The sequence below is a fragment of the Bufo bufo genome, chromosome 6, assembly GCF_905171765.1.
Source record: "Bufo bufo chromosome 6, aBufBuf1.1, whole genome shotgun sequence".
NCBI classification, from domain to species: domain Eukaryota; kingdom Metazoa; phylum Chordata; class Amphibia; order Anura; family Bufonidae; genus Bufo; species Bufo bufo.
In genome coordinates, this window is record NC_053394.1 from 129035734 (window position 1) to 129052471 (window position 16738).

Consider the following 16738-nt stretch of genomic DNA (forward strand, 5'->3'; position numbering starts at 1 on the left):
TGTGTTTTACAAGGGACATCGCCATATGTTTAGCTTATAGGGCTCATTTCTGATGACAGAATCCCTTTAAGTGTCGCGTTTATTTGTGTTTTGTTTTCCCTTCCTTGCTTGTTGTTACTAGGTCTCAGGGAGACGCCTGTTCCTTCATCGGGGAAGGAACGGGTTGACTCAGCCCTGACAATATTTATAGGGCTCTCTAGGGTCTCCAGGGTCCCAGGTTACAGAGTATGGGAATTTCTACCTTCAAGGGGTGCCCATACAGTTAGGAGTCAGGGCCAGAAGTTGGGTTACTAGGAGGTGACCTTTTCCTGTCCCTAGCATTGAGGCCTAGTGGCTTTCCCTTTCCCTCCTGTTGCCAGTTTGGTGTTTCCTCCTATACCTCATCCGTGACAGTACAGTAGAGTCCAAAAGTAATGTGAATATGATGCGTCTGAGGGATTATTATATGATGTGTCTGAGGGATTATTATTTGAGACTGAAGAGAAACTTTACTCCTCCACTTTGTGGAGTCATACAATGAGATGACAACCCGCAGAGTGGCTGAACTGAGGTCTGATATATCAGTAAGAGGCAGTTATATAAACAATATCCCAAAATTATAGAGAGATGCATTAAAACAACTGTTGGAACACAACAGTTTTATATTAGAGTAATCACCCAAAGCATATGATAGACTCCTTACCTTGGAGTCAATTGTTGAGGGTAAGACGGATTTTGTCGGATGAGAAAAAATTACAGAATAGGATAGACTAAATGTGTGACAGGTTTACACAGTGAGGATATCCAAGTGGCCTCCTGGATAGACTTGGCACTCAAGTGTCAATATGTAAAAAGGATAACACAATGAAGGGAGCACGTATCTCCTTTGTCTCCACATTTTGTGATTGGAGTCCTAAAATAGCACAATTATTAAAACAGGATTGGGATCCTACAGAAGGGATGTCCAGATATGATGGAGTTCAAACATAATCCATTGATGTCATATAGACGAAGTAAGAATCTGAAAGATAGGTAAGTGAAACGGATATTGGTTCTATGAAAAAAGATGGACATTTTTGATGCAGCCTAGGAAAGGTAATTTTCCATGTTTAGGATGTTGCAGGATGTTGTTAGTCATCTGTAGTAACCATGGGGTCCCTGGACCTTCTAGGTATATGTTTTTATGGGGAATTTTTTTTTGTAGTTATATGTTGATAATTTTATCACATTTAGGTGATATGATGCCAATTGAACACAGTGGATATATAACACAATGTGTCTATTGTATTTGTATTAGGACGAATCAAACTGCGAGCTGGCTGATATTGAAGTGCATACAGTGTGGCTGGCGAAATAATGGGAAAAGAGGAATAATATGTACAAGTGGTAAATAGCAAAATGACACGAATTTCCGTGATGTGAGAGCAGGGGGCCGGAGCACACAGACAAATTCCTACAGTATGCAGGAATCTGTTTGAAGTGCTGCGCTGTGGGTAGGAGGTTGTCATGGGAACATGGCGCCTGGTGCCCATGCATTAGCTGGCGCATGCTCAAACGAAGAGTAGTGCAGGAAATGTCTATATTGTAGGGTTTTGCTCTGGTAGACAGGCTAGCGAACGCAGTATAGAGGCAATTACAAATTCTTTAACTTAAACAGTTCGGTGGTTATTCACACATAAGGAAAAACAAAAATGACCGTTCACAGTCTTGGTGTTTGTTCACACCATGCAATGTCCATAGAACAAAATCTTCACCTGGTTAGCAGTTTTCCACCCGAAGTCCAAAGCAGGCTTTAGGGGCCTGTTTCCCGGCATGCGGCTCTCAGCCCTTTAACACGGCACAAATTCACAGGTCCCAAAACACAGAGACTTCCCTCTATCAGATGGAGGATAAACCACTCACAGCTGAGACTGCTGGCTGGGTTTTATATAGGCCAAAAAAGACCTGGCCTGGAACATGGGGAGCAGCCACCCACCTAGCACTTTGGCTACTCCCAGTAAGAGCCGGCCCGGATCGGCTTTACAGTCATACTAACAACAAACAGTATCAGTCAGCACTAGCTGCCACTGACACTTAAAACTACCGTCTCTTACCTCACTGAGGCCAGGAATCTCGGTGACACATACCTTCCATCAATGATGGCCCCTTGCGCCTTCCTACATACCTCCCCCCCTTGTTCAACCCTGAGGGGGTGAAGACCCGCCCGACAGTGTACCCGGGACAGAGCATCTGCCTGCCTGCCCTATGTTCCACAGAAAATGTAAAGTTTTGTAATGACAAGAACCACCTGGTGAACCGAGCATTCCTCTCTTTGGCCTGGCTTATCCACTTGAAAGGGGAGTGGTCGGTCACCAGACGGAACTTTCTCCCCAACAGGTAATAGCGGAGAGATTCGAGTGCCCAATTTATGGCCAGGCACTCTCACTCCACTATACTGTACCTAGTCTCGGCTGGGGTAAGCTTTCAGCTCAGGAAAACAACAGGATGTTCCTCCCCATTTATGTCCTGAAAAAGTACAGCTCCGAGGCCTACTTCAGAGGCATCGGTCTGTACCACAAACTCCCTCTTGAAGGCAGGCATCACCAATACTGGGGACCCACACAGGGCAGACTTTAAAGCAGAGAAAGTATTTTCCGCCTGCTCATTCCACTGAACTGTCACTGACTTGCGTCCCTTCAAAAGGCCTGTCAATGGTGCGGCGACCGTGGCAAAATTGGGGTCGAACCTCATAGTACCCCACCATACCCAGGAACGACCTTACTTGTTGAGCAGTGACAGGGCGGGGCCAATTCTTAATTGCCTCAACTTTGTTCACCTGAGGTTTGATAACTCTGTGCCCAATTACATACCCCAGGTACTTGGTCTCTTCTAACCCTATCGCACACTTTTTTGGGTTAGCGGTTAGGTGACTTTCCCAGTCGGTGCTGTGGATAATGATATCGTCCAGGTACGCCGAAGTGTACCGCTGATGTGGACGGAGTACAATGTCCATTAGCCTTTGAAACGTAGCGGGAGCGCCATGTAGACCAAAGAGTAATACCTTGTACTGATACAGCCCCTCTGGTGTGATGAAAGCCGTTTTTTCCTTGGCAGCCTCCGTCAAGGGTACCTGGCAGTACCCTTTGATGAGGTACAACACAGAAAAATACCGGGCTTGGCCCAACAACTCAATAAGCTCATCCACTCGGGGCATGGGATATGCGTCAAACTTGGACACCTCATTCAGTTTGCGGAAGTCGTTACAGAACCGCAATGTCCCGTCCGGCTTGGGTATTAAGACTATCGGACTGGCCCATTCACTTTTTGACTCCTCGATGACACCTAGCTGGAGCATTAGCTGCACTTCCTCCATGATGGCTTGTCGTCGAGCCTCGGGTACCCGGTATGGTTTTAACCAGACTTTTGCCTGAGGCTCAGTAATAATGTCATGTCGGACTATGGAAGTGCGTCCAGGGAGGTCCGAAAACACGTCAGTGTTCCGACTAATGAACTCCCTGGTTTCCTGAGCCTGTTTAGAGCAGAGGCTGTCAGCAATTTTCACTGTGGCAGCCGCTTCCCTTGCTTTAGGCAGAGGGGTCGAAACCACTTCCCCTAGGAACCCTGGTCGTGCGCTGTCTTCCGTACAGGCCTCCCTATCTTTCCAGGGTTTGAGCAGATTCACATGGTACACCTGCTCCGGCTTTCTCCTACCTGGCTTGTGTACCTTGTAATCTACCTCTCCAATTTTTTCAAGCACCTCGTAGGGCCACTGCCACCTAGCTAGGAACTTACTGTTTATGGTTGGTACCAGACCCAATACCTGATCACCCGGGTTTAAGGTCCGGACCAGAGTCTGCAGATTATAGATCCTACTCTGGGCTCGCTGCGCTGCCTCCATATGCTCCCTAACCAGAGGCCAAACGGTTTCCATCCGTCCTTGCATCTGGGTGACGTACTCAACAACACTTCTGTGCTGAGTGGGTTGTTGTTCCCACGCCTCTTTGGCCACATCGAACAGACTGCGAGGGTGTCTGCCGTATAGCAGTTTCGCAGGGCGAGAACCCAGTAGAGGCCTGGGGCACCTCTCGCTCTGCGAACATGAGATAGCGCAGAAGAAGGTCCCAGTACCTCCTTATAATTAGTTCATACGGTAATTTTGTGGCGACGGCCACCTTATGAGTCCACCTCCAGCCACAGTTGATATAGAGACGGTGGGATAGCCCTTTAAGTCTCCATGAATGCACACAACGCCGACCTTTCGGCCAGTATACTCGATGGGCCGCACCAGGGTAGCTCTTACCAGGGACACCAGGCTCCCTGAATCCAGCAGTGCCACCGCCAGAGTGTCTCCCACTTCCACCTGGCACAGGTGAGTATTGTCTACAGTCTCGGAGGTACCTGTGGCACACAGCTTCCTGGCATAAAATGAGTGGCGGTAGCCATAGTTGGTATTCATGGGTTCACCCCGATGGGGACAGTCGGCCCTTATGTGTACAGGCTCGTGACACCGCCAGCAAACCACCGGGGCTGGGTCTGCAGGGATGGAGACTTTCAGGGTTTGACTGGCCCCCTCCCAAAAGAACCCCCCCTTCAGATTTCTGGTGTCCTCGTAGCGCTCCACCAGGTCAACCATCTCTGAGGCATTACCAGGAGACACCTCGCCGATCCAGTGCTGGATGCTGGAGAGGGTACGGCAAAACCCTCCAAAACACATCCACCAACAGACGGTCCTGCATTGCAGTGGGAGTCAATATGTCAGGCTGCAGCCATTTCTGCAACCAGTGTAGCAGGTCATAATATTGTGGTCTGGCGGGTTCAGCAGAGTTAAATTCCCACTGGTGCACCTGCTGAGCCCGGACCAATACATTCACCCCCAGTCTCCCCAGGATCTCACCTTTTACGGTCGGGTAGTCGGCCGCTTGATCATCAGGGAGATCCAAAAACACTTACTGGGGTCCAGACGCCAGGAACAGAGCGACTACCTCAGCCCACTGGTCTCGGGGTAATTTCTCCCTCATGGCCACCTTTTCGAACATCACCAGGTAGGTCTTGACGTCATCTGAGCGGGACATCTTAGGGATCGCCGCACGGACAGCTTTCCGGGCATCGTGGACATTCTGGGACACTCCGGCCGCTTGCAACGCCATTACATGTTGTAATAGCAGCTGATTAGTTTCCTGCTGCTGCTTGTTAGCCTCCCGCTGCTGCAAGTTAGCCTCCACGAGTGCTTTCACGACTGCCTCCATTTATCCGGGGACACGGGTCGTAACCTTGCCGGCTTAATATAGGACATGCACTTTGGGCCCGGGAAAAACAAAAAAACTTTTCGGCCTTCAGGCCTGCCTCACTGTGTTTGCCCGCATCCGACACCAATTGTGGGGTTTTGCTCTGGTAGACAGGCTAGCGGATGCAGTATAGAGGCAATCGCAAAGTCTTTAACTTAAACAGTTCGGTGTCTATTCACACATAAGGAAAAACAAAAATGACCGTTCACAGTCTTGGTGTTTGTTCACACCATGCAATGTCCATAGAACAAAACCTTCACCTGGTTAGCAGTTTTCCACCCGCAGTCCACAGCAGGCTTTAGGGGCCTGTTTCCCGGCATGTGGCACAGCACAAATTCACAGGTCCCAAAACACAGAGACTCCCCAGCTTCTCTGTCAGATGGAAGATAAACCACTCACAGCTGAAACTGCTGGCTGGGTTTTATAAAGACTCGGCCTGGAGCGTGGGGAGAAGCCACCCACCCAGCACTTTGGCTACTCCCAGTAAGAGCCAGCCCGGATCGGCTTTACAGCCATACTAATAACAAACAGTGTCAATCAGCATTAGCTGCCGCTGACACTTAAAACTACCGGCTCTTACCTCACAGAGGCCAGGAATCTCGGTGACACATACCTTCCATCAATGACGGCCCCTTGCTCCTTCCTACAATATACATAAAGTTTGATGAAAAACACGTTACGTGACATGCGCCGTCTGCACAGAGGTGCGGGACATGTGTGATACTGAGACATGCGCAGAGGTACAGCCGAGACGCTGGAGAGGCACGCTGTTACAGCCATCTTGCAGTTGACTGGTCCATTTTAAACAAACATCATGTAAGAAGTTCTCTTTTGTATGGAGGATATTTTAATCCACATTATGCAAATATTTGTGATAGGTATTGAGAAAATAGTGATTATACACAGCCTGATTGGTGGAGGATTCGATGCACTCCCTTTTCTTGTATGTATTTAAATCGGTTAATGTGTGACATACAATATTGCTTGAGAAAGGCTTGATATAAGCAGAAACATTGCCTTGTGTTATATGTGAACTGGAATAAAACTTGCGGATAAGAGAAGATGCTGGTCACGATTCCTTTTGTTCTATCCCAAGGATAGGTCATCAATACTTTACTTACGGAAAACCTCTATAAACTAACTTCTCAAAGCAGTTAGTTTCATTGAATATAGATAGCCTAATTAGTAGTACTCTAAAGGCCCCATGTCACTTCATGAGAATGCTTCAGCTGATGCCAAAGAAAGGCAGCTGTATATAGCTAAGCCAGCTACAATTTTTTTTACTCAGTAGAAACAAGCTGACTCCTGAACCAGTATAAGTACCCAGTACTGAGATTTTGTGGTGGAAGATGACCCCACATGATACACACTAGACCTGAACTTTCTTTACCGCTGTTTGCCATTGCTTTCCACATTGGAGATGCAGAACGATGTACTGTCTATCTCCATGTGGCCTAATTAGTGGTGACACTCCCACATTATGGTTTACAGTGGGGACACCTTGACAAAGTGACAGCAGGACTATATGACATTGGTCAAGGAGACCATGCATGGGTCTTATGCCCATCTCATTCCCTCTATGATATGGTGACCATAGGACTGCTAGCCTAATTTTTACAGTATCTAATTAAATGGTTTTTCTGAGACTTTAATACTGATGACCTATCCAACTCAGAATAGGTCTTCAGTTGTAAAGTCTTGGAAAACCCTTTTAACTAGATAATTTTAATCAGTGTTTTCTTAGGCAGGGACACTTGACTGAGGAGGGACCACTACACCACCTATTCCACACACAAAGAGGCTGTGATATTCCAGAGCAAGCAGACCTTTCTTGGCACCAGTTAGAGACTTTTGTCATATGGGATCTGTCAAAATCAAGAGCACGCTAGCATGAGACCCTTGAATGTCATAGCATTATGATTTCAGGAAGCAGTTATGAGGTTTGCCACTCTACCGTACACTGTGACACCTTTAACTTAATGTCCATATACACATTAGTTCATTGTTGCCCGAACCCTCCATTTTTAGAGGGACTGGGGACATTCTAATGTGTATGGGGAGCTACCGACTCTTCCCAGGCAGATGATGTCAGAGAAGAGAAGGATCTTTTGCCTGATCTTTTAGTTCTCCTGCGTCTGGCAGCAGCTTTCTCCTCTCTCCCTCTCCCCACTGAAAACACATACATGCTCGATTAAACTGAGCATGTATGTGTACAAAATGGGGGGTGGGAAAGATAGCTGTCAGCCAACAGCTACTGAATCTGTATGGGCATCTTTAGTTAATCTAAGTTTAATTATGTTACAATGTGAGATGGGGCCCTGATGATTTCCTATTGTTTTATGTTAGGCTACATTCACACATGCATCAGAGAAATCCAGCCCTCTGGATCCCATTGACTATAATGGGATCTTGCTACTCCTCGACATATCAGCTGGCATTTGGCTGGATAAATATTGCCGCACTAAACAGTTTTTGCCGTGCCGCATTCCATTAAAATCAACGGGCTACAGCAGGCACGTGGCACTATCTGGTTATGCCAATCTGAAGAACTTGGTAGGATGTTCTCTGCTGGGACAGCCTGCCAGATTTCTTTGACGCATGTGTGAAACTAACTTTATTGGCCATTTTCATGGGGCAATTGCTCATATCCTGAAATATTTCCAGATTTCAAAACGTAACTGACTATGTACGACGATCATTCCATAGTAAGTTAATATTCTAAAAGGGTTTCTACCACCTCATTTTGACCTAATTAGCTCTCAGACACTAGAGATCTGCTAGTGTCTGATCTACCTAACAATGCTATTCTCAGACCTGTGTGTGGATTCTCGCGCCTGCGCCGTGCGCGTCTGTATTCGGCGCAGGCGCAGTGAATGTCTGACTGCTCCCTGCATAGACATCTCCACTGCGCCTGCGCCGATGACCGAGATGTCTGTGCAGGCAGCGGTCAGACATTCACTGCGCCTGCGCCGAATACAGACGCGCACGGCGCAGGCGCGAGAATTCGTCCACTGGCTGAGATGGAGGATGGCATTCAAGAGGAGATGGGCGGGCTTAACGGACGATCGGGGCGGCATACAATGTGAGTAGACCGAGCCTCTAGGTGCTGAAAAGATGCCCCCATAGCACCTAGAGGCTCATTAGCATATTAATAAAAGTTCGTTTTTTTGTGAAACGGATCCACACACAGGTCTGAGAATAGTATTGTTAGGTAGATCAGACACTAGCAGATCGCTAGTGTCTGAGAGCTAATTAGGTCAAAATGAGGTGGTAGAAACCCTTTAATGGTTCTCATCACCTTGTTCTGTAGAGTGGAGATGGCACTCTCGAGCCTAGGCACATGATCTTCTGCAGAATAGTCATCAGGAAGATCCTTTAGTCTGTAATAAAGGTAAAGAATGTAATCAGTATGATGATAATTTTCTTCTGATGCCCTCTCACCTCCTTCTCAAAACCTACAAGTCCAGGTATAAATGAGGAAATTCTAGATGCTATAATGTCAGCTACACAAAATCTGAATGAAGACATCAGTACCCTGGATCAAATTCTTAAGAGGCAATCTTCTCTGCAAAAAAAACATTTTTGGGGCACTGTGGGGACTGTATCAGAGCTTTATTCATTGTCGAAATAAAAGTACCTCAATAGGGAAGTATAACTCACCTAGACTCCTCTGCACTGAATCTGTGGGGATTGTCTTCGGAATAACTGAACTGCTGGTTCCTTCTGCTTCGGAATGGTAGATTAAAAGCATCAAATTGACCTTTATTCCCACACCCTGCGTTCACATAGAAACAAGAGGGGGACAGGCCATGAATAAAGTGTCACAATAACCTATGCTCTTCTCTTGCTTATATACTTATGACCAGTCTCTGAGCATCACCAGCTCTGTTAGAACACAACTATGAGCCATGAAAAGATCAACCACATCCTACTCACCGTCACAGCATTCCTTCCAGAAACGTAAATCTATTCCCGGGATATCCTCACATTTCTGCATGCCTTGGGGGAAGAAGGCTAAATGGAAAACATCTTTCTGCACATGCCGAATGTTGTCCCCATTATCACAGAGGATCCGAGCTAGCGATGTCTGCTTTATCTGGGTGAGTTGAGCTGGAGTGAAGACACCCGGGTTACTATACCAGAATCTGCAGGAAGCACATTGAGGAGTTGAAATCCAAAAAGTGAAGGACTTCAAGCTCAAAAATAAAATAAAAATCTTACTGAGATGTGAAAATGATTCTATTCTTGTACATAGTATATGAGAAAAAGTAATCCCTCAACGAGTACTTTGAATGGACTGTTAAAATCCAAACTTTAATGACAAATGTTGAGAACACACATCTTAACGCATGTTGAAAAAGTAGTGTTGGCTTACGCATTTCAGAAAAAATCCTTACTAATAGGATCATGTGCAGTGTCCCACTATTTTTGCTGCTAACTGTCTTATTTAAAGGGACACTGACAGGCCAAATCAGCATATATAGTTAGATATATCACATTACAGGTCTTATAGAGTCTTTTAAAAGCATATAACTATCCCCCCTGTCCACCTTATAAAGAGCGAAATATAACGTTTTATAACCTGCATCTGCGGTCAGCAATCTGCCCAAGGGGCGGCGTTTCATGTGAAAATGCGCCCAGTCAGCCTTCCCAACTGCCGTTTGTAGCCCCGCCCAGCTCATCATTATTCACTTCGCTGGGCGGCGGCTACAACTCTCCCCAGTCCCGATCCTGCGCCTGCGCAATTCAATCCTCCGGGCATCGTTCATGCCCATTCTTCTGCGCCTGCGCCCCGCCCCGCCGTCGGACGCACTATAATTAACCCCTTATATGATGTGAGTGAGCAGCGCTCTGAAGCGCTGCTCTGGAAAAACATCCTATGGACAGATGAGATAAAGACCAACTTGAACCAGAGAGATGGGAAGAGAAGAGTATGGAGAAGGAAAGGAACTGCTCATGATCCTAAGCATACCACCTCATCAGTGAAGCATGGTGGTGGTAGTGTCATGGCGTGGGCATGTATGGCTGCTAATGGAACTGGTTCTCTTGTGTTTATTGATGATGTGATTGCTGACAAAAGCAGCAGGATAAATTCTGAAGTGTTTCGGGCGATATTATCTGCTCATATTCAGTCACATGCTTCAGAACTCATTGGACGGCGCTTCACAGTGCAGATGGACAATGACCCAAAGCATACTGCAAAAGCAACCAAAGAGTTTTTTAAGGAAAAGAAGTGGAATGTTATGCAATGGCCAAGTCAATCACCTGACCTGAATCTGATTGAGCATGGATTTCACTTGCTGAAGACAAAACTGAAGGGAAAATGCCCCAAGAACAAGCAGGAAGAGTTGCAGTAGAGGCCTGGCAGAGCATCACCAGGGATGAAACACAGCGTCTGGTGATGTCTATGCATTCCAGACTTCAGGCTGTAATTGACTGCAAAGGATTTGCAACCAAGTATTAAAAAGTGATGATTATTATTATGTCCTATTACTTTTGGTCCCTTAACAAGTGGGAGGCACATATGAAAACTGTTGTAATTCCTACACCGTTCACCTGATTTGGATGTAAATACCCTCAAATTAAAGCCGACAGTCTGCAGTTAAAGCACATCTTGTTTGTTCCCTTTCAAATCCATTGTGGTGGTGTATAGAGCCAAAAATGTTAGAATTGTGTTGATGTCCCAATATTTATGGACCTGACTGTAACTGCACCTCTGAACGGCAAAAATATATTTTTTTGCCACTAATACACGCCAAAAAGTGCTGTAATATTCTCACTTCACCACAGCTAATAAGCGCCTTTTTATTCCGCTAATACAAGACAAAAATGCTATAGAACATACAGTTGTGTTCAAAATAATAGCAGTGTGTTTAAAAAAGTTAATAAAGCTCAAAATCTTTCTAATAGCTTTTATTTCCATACACACAAATGCATTGGGAACACTACACATTCTATTCCAAATCAAAACATGAAGAAAAATATATCTAATTTGTGTTGTTCCTCTAAAAAAAAATTAGGAAAAGTGACTCTCACCCACAGTGGAATCCTTCAAAAGAAACCTGAAAACCCACCTCTTCAGACAAGCCTACAACCAGTGACCCTGCTGCCTCCATACCGCCATGACCAACTTCACCCGCACCTTCCCTACTACTTCCCTACTGTGTCCTTCTCCCATACCATGTAGATTGTAAGCCCTCACGGGCAGGGCCCTATTTCCTTCTGTACCAGTTTGTAACTCGTCTTGTTTATGATTAGTGCAATTGTCTGTATTATGTATGTATACCTCTTCTCATATGTACAGTGCTGTGGAATAAATGGCGCTTTAATAATAAATAGTAATAATATTAGACTGTTCAAAAAAATAGCAGTGTCTGTATTCTTCTTTACAAACTCAAACATTCACTATATAAACTGAAAAATGTTTGAAGATTTTTCTTTCCTTTGAATCACTTAACTAATATTTAGTTGTATAACCACTGTTTCTGAGAACTGCTGTACATCTGTGTTGAATGTCAACCAACTTCTGGCCCCTGTGACCAGGTATTCCAGCCCAGGATGATTGGACTACATTCCACAGTTCTTCTCTATTTCTTGGTTTTGCCTCAGAAACTGCATTTTTGATGTCACCCCACAAGTTTTCTATTGGATTAAGATCCGGGGATTGGGCTGACCACTCCATAACGTCAAGCTTGTTGGTCTGGAACCAAGATGTTGCACATTTACTGGTGTGTTTGGGGTCGTTATCTTGTTGGAACACCCATTTCAAGGGCATTTCCTCTTCAGCATAAGGCAGCATGACCTCTTCAAGTATTCTGATGTATTCAAACTGATCCATGATCCCTGGTATGTGATAAATAAGCCCAACACCGTAGTATGTGAAACATCCCCATATCATGATGCTTGCGCCACCATGCTTCAGTGTATTCAGAGTGTACTGTGGCTTGAATTCAGTGTTTGGGGGGTCGTCTGACAAACTGTCTCCGGCCACTAGACCCAAAAAGAACAATCTTACTTTCATCAGTCCACAAAATGTCTCTTTAACCTCTTCAGCACATGTCTTTTTTTCAACAGTGGGACTTTGCGGGGGCTTCTTGCATATAGCTTGCCTTCACATAGGCGTCTTCTAATTGTAACAGTACTCACAGGTAACTTTAGACCTTCTTTGATCTTCCTGGAGCTGATTGTTGGCTGAGTCCTTGCCATTTTGGCTATTCTTTTATCCATTCGAATGGTAGTTTTTCGCTTTCTTCCATGTCTTTCAGGTTTTGGTTGCCATTTTAAAGCATTTGCGATCATTTTAGCTGAGCAGCCTATAATTTTCTGCACTTCATTATATGTTTTCCCCTCTCCATTCAACTTTTTAATCAAGGTACGCTGTTCTTCTGAACAATGTCTAGAATGACACATTTTCCTCAGAATTTCAGAGAGAAATGCACTGTAACCAGCATGCACAACATTTGCTGCCTTCCTTCCTTAAATAAGGGCAATAATTGCGACCTGTTTTCAAAGAATGAATGGACCTCACTTATTGAACTCCACACTGCTATTATTTTGAACATGCCCCTTTTAATTAGTGATTCAATTATACAGAATCAGCAGTATTCATGTCATGACTTTTGGGTCTGTTGGATTTCTATTACTCTACTACACCTGCTAGTAAATTATTTGTCATGTAGAAATATAATTTCTACCAAAAACAGTGATTGATCAGGTGAGTGATGTCTGACTGCTATTATTTTGAACACAACTGTATAACTCCACCACACAAAGGCAAATAGGACGTAGAAATATTTCCTTGTAATAAACCCTGTTAGGCTGGTTTCACACGGGCGTTGCGGGAAATGATGCGGGTGCGTTGCGGGAACATGCGCGATTTTTCCGCGCGAGTGCAAAACATTGTAATGCGTTTTGCACGCGTGTGAGAAAAAAATCGTCATGTTTGGTACCCAGACTCGAACTTCTTCACAGAAGTTCGGGTTTGGGATCGGGGTTGTGTAGATTGTATTGTTTTCCCTTATAACATGGTTATAAGGGAAAATAATAGCATTCTTAATACAGAATGCATAGTACAATAGCGCTGGAGGGGTTAAAAAAAAAAAAATAATAATTTAACTCACCTTAATCCACTTGCTCGCGCAGCCCGGCTTCTCTTCTGTCTTCTTCTTTGCTGTGTACAGGAATAGAACCTGTGGTGATGTCACTCCGGTCATCACATGGTCCATCACATGATCTATCACCATGGTAAAAGATCATGTGATGGACCATGTGATGACCGGAGTGACGTCAGTCACCACAGGACTTTTTCCTGTACACAGCAAAGAAGAAGACAGAAGAGAAGCCGGGCTGCGCGAGCAAGTGGATTAAGGTGAGTTAAATTATTTTAAAAAAAAATTTAACCCCTCCAGCGCTATTGTACTATGCATTCTGTATTAAGAATGCTATTATTTTCCGCAGCCCCATTCACTTCTATGAGGCCTGCGTTGCGTGATAAACGCACAATATAGAGTATGCTGCGATTTTCACGCAACGCATAAGTGATGCGTGAAAATCACCGCTCATCTGCACAGCCCCATAGAAGTGAATGGGTCCGGATTCAGTGCGGGTGCAATGCGTTCACCTCACGCATTGCACCCGCGCGGAAAACTCGCCCGTGTGAAAGGGGCCTTAATGGATGTATCAAACAGCACTTGCACCCCAATAACGAGAACGGTTTGCTGGAATTACAGAGCTGTATAATGGCAATTTGGATCCCCAGTCAGTGCAGCAAGGTGTAATAGGATTGTTCCTATTACCCAGGCTGTAACCTCCCCTACTGATCCCTGTTCTACATAAATGCTGTGGAATGATTCCTCCCTATCCTTTCCCTGAACTTCTATACAGCAAAATAAAAGTTTTAACGTCTTTTCTACCACTGTCCTGCTGACATCTCTCCCTGCACTAAGTACACTGGAAAATGGCTGAGGCTATTTATAGGGCTGTGACATCACAGGGCTGGCTGGCTGCTGAATGGCTGCATGCATGGCATTGTGGGTGATCCCAGAGTTCCCAGAGTTCCTTGCTCCATGTCCCAACACGTGCAGCAGCTATTTTAGGAAAAAATGCAATTCGTTACCATGAAGCGTGAGGAAATTCGGATTCGGTGCGAATCAAATTTTTCCTGAAATTCAGATCGAATTCCACTTTGTCAACTTCGATTCGCTCATCTCTATTCATGACCTATCCTAAAGACAAGTCATCAATATCAGAAAACTGGCAACCTCTTTAAATACTTGCACTTAGGGGACAGTTTTATAGTAGTAATATTGTTATATTCTTGTACATAGGAGCAATATTATAGAAATTGTATTCTTGTACGTAGTGGCAGTATTAGAGTAGTTATATTCTTATACATACGGTACAGTATTAGTGCCTAGGCTACTTTCACAAGGCGTTTTGGCTTTCCGTTTGTGAGATCCGTTCAGGGCTCTCTCCAGCGGTCCAAAACGGATCAGTTTTGCCCTAATGCAATCTGAATGGAAGAGGATCCGCTGAGAATGCATCAGTTTGCCTCCGTTCCATCTCCATTCCGCTTTGGAGGCGGACACCAAAACGCTGCTTGCAGCGTTTTGGTGTCCGTCTGACAAAACTGAGCCAAACTGATCCGTTCTGACACACAATGTAAGGCTACTTTCACACTAGCGTTCAGAGCGGGTCCGTCTGATGTCTGCTCAGACGGATCCGCTCCTATAATGCAGACGTTTGTATCCGTTCAGAACGGATCCGTCTGCATTATAGTTTGAAAAAAAAACTAAGTCTGAAAGTAGCCTGAACGGATCCGTTTGAAGATTGAGCCATATGGTGTCATCTTCAAGCGGATCCGTCCCCATTGACTTCCATTGTAAGTCTGGACGGATCCGCTCGCCTCCGCGCGGCCAGGCGGACACCCGAACACTGCAAGCAGCGTTCAGGTGTCCACTCGCTGAGCGGAGCGGAGGCTGAACGCCGTCAGACTGATGCATTCTGAGCGGATCCGCGTCCACTGAGAATGCATTAGGGCTGGACGGTTGCGTTCGGGGCCGCTTGTGAGCCCTTTCAAACGGAGCTCACGAGCGGACACCCGAACGCAAGTGTGAAAGTAGCCTAAGTCAATGGCGACTGATCCGTTTTCTATGACACAATCTGGCACAATAGAAAACGGATCCGTTCTCCATTGACTTTCTTGGCTATGTTAAAGATAATACAAACGGATCCGTCTGTGCAGATCCATGACGGATCCGCACCAAACGCGAGTGTGAAAGTAGCCTTACTCACACATCCATATTAAAATGCTGTGACCACAATACATTTAATATGGCTTTGAGGTCTATATATCTGTGTAGGGCAATGACCTGGTGAATTGTCCCAAAAGGTCTCCAGATTCAGGTTTCATGAGACACATTTAAAAATAGGATATTTTCGGAGTATCCTGAGGGTCCAAGCTAAACAAAACTATGGTGTGAATAGCACCGCTTGTTTCTATGGGTCCGCATGCTATCCATGTGCCGTTAATTGCGTACAGAGATATTAGAAAATAAATATTAGAAAAATACAGTCGTGTAAATAAGCTCTTATAGGGTTTACATTCTTGCATGTAGAGGGTGGTATTATAGGAGCTATATTTTTGTTCATGGGGTAACACTACGGTAGTTTTATTATTGTATACAGGGAGTCATATTATGTTAGCTACATTCTTTTATATAGGGGTGGTAGGATGGTAATTAAACTTTTGTACAGAGGGTCATTATTATAATAGTTATTATAGTAGTTATATTCTTGTACATAGATGGTAGTATTATAGCAGTTATTCTTGTTAATTTTGAGTAGTATTATAACATTTATATATATATATATATATATAAATCTTCTGTACAAAGGGAGCAGTATTATAGTAGTTATATTCGTGAACGTAGGGAGCAGTATTATAGCAGTTAAAGAATGTTGTACATATGGAGCAGTATTATATGGTTACTTTCTTCTCCATGGGGGGGCTATTATAGTAGTATATTCTTAGATATAGGGGGAAGATTTGTAGTAGTTCTATTACTGTACATAGGGATCAGTACGATCAGTACCATATTAGTTAAATATATCTTCATGGGGGCAGTATTATAGTAATTATACTGGTAAGGAAAAATATAAGAAGAGGATCTTAGGCTCCATTCACATATCCGCAAATGGGTCCGCATCCGTTCCGCAGTTTGCGGAACGGGTGCGGACCCAGTCATTCTCTATGGGGACGGATCGGATGCGGAGAGCACACTATGTGCTCTCCGCAACCGCATTTCCGGAGCGCACCACCGATCTTCCGTTCAGCAGCTCCGGAAAAAAATAGAACATGTCCTATTCTTGTCTGCAAATGCGGACAAGAATAGGCATTTCTATGGGGGTGCCGGCCGGGTGTATTGCGGATCCACAATGCACTACGGACGTCTGAATGGAGCCTTAAAAACATTTTCTTGATTGGGCAGAAGTGG

The 16738-nt window shown here is 44.9% G+C and overlaps 1 protein-coding gene across 2 annotated transcripts in view; it reads right to left on the reverse strand.

Annotated features, from left to right (window-relative positions):
- The window catches only part of LOC121004836 (peroxidasin homolog), a 66864-nt gene that overhangs the window by 14681 nt on the left and 35445 nt on the right, over window positions 1–16738 (reverse strand). Inside the window, exons 17-19 of one of the 2 annotated variants that reach the window (XM_040437211.1) lie at window positions 9180–9388; window positions 8904–9018; window positions 8542–8623 (exon numbers count right to left, since the gene is read on the reverse strand). In XM_040437211.1, the coding sequence (XP_040293145.1) occupies window positions 8542–8623; window positions 8904–9018; window positions 9180–9388 (406 nt within the window). Of the gene's footprint in view, window positions 1–8541; window positions 8624–8903; window positions 9019–9179; window positions 9389–16738 lie in introns of those variants that run through there. The other variant, XM_040437212.1, reaches the window with a different exon arrangement.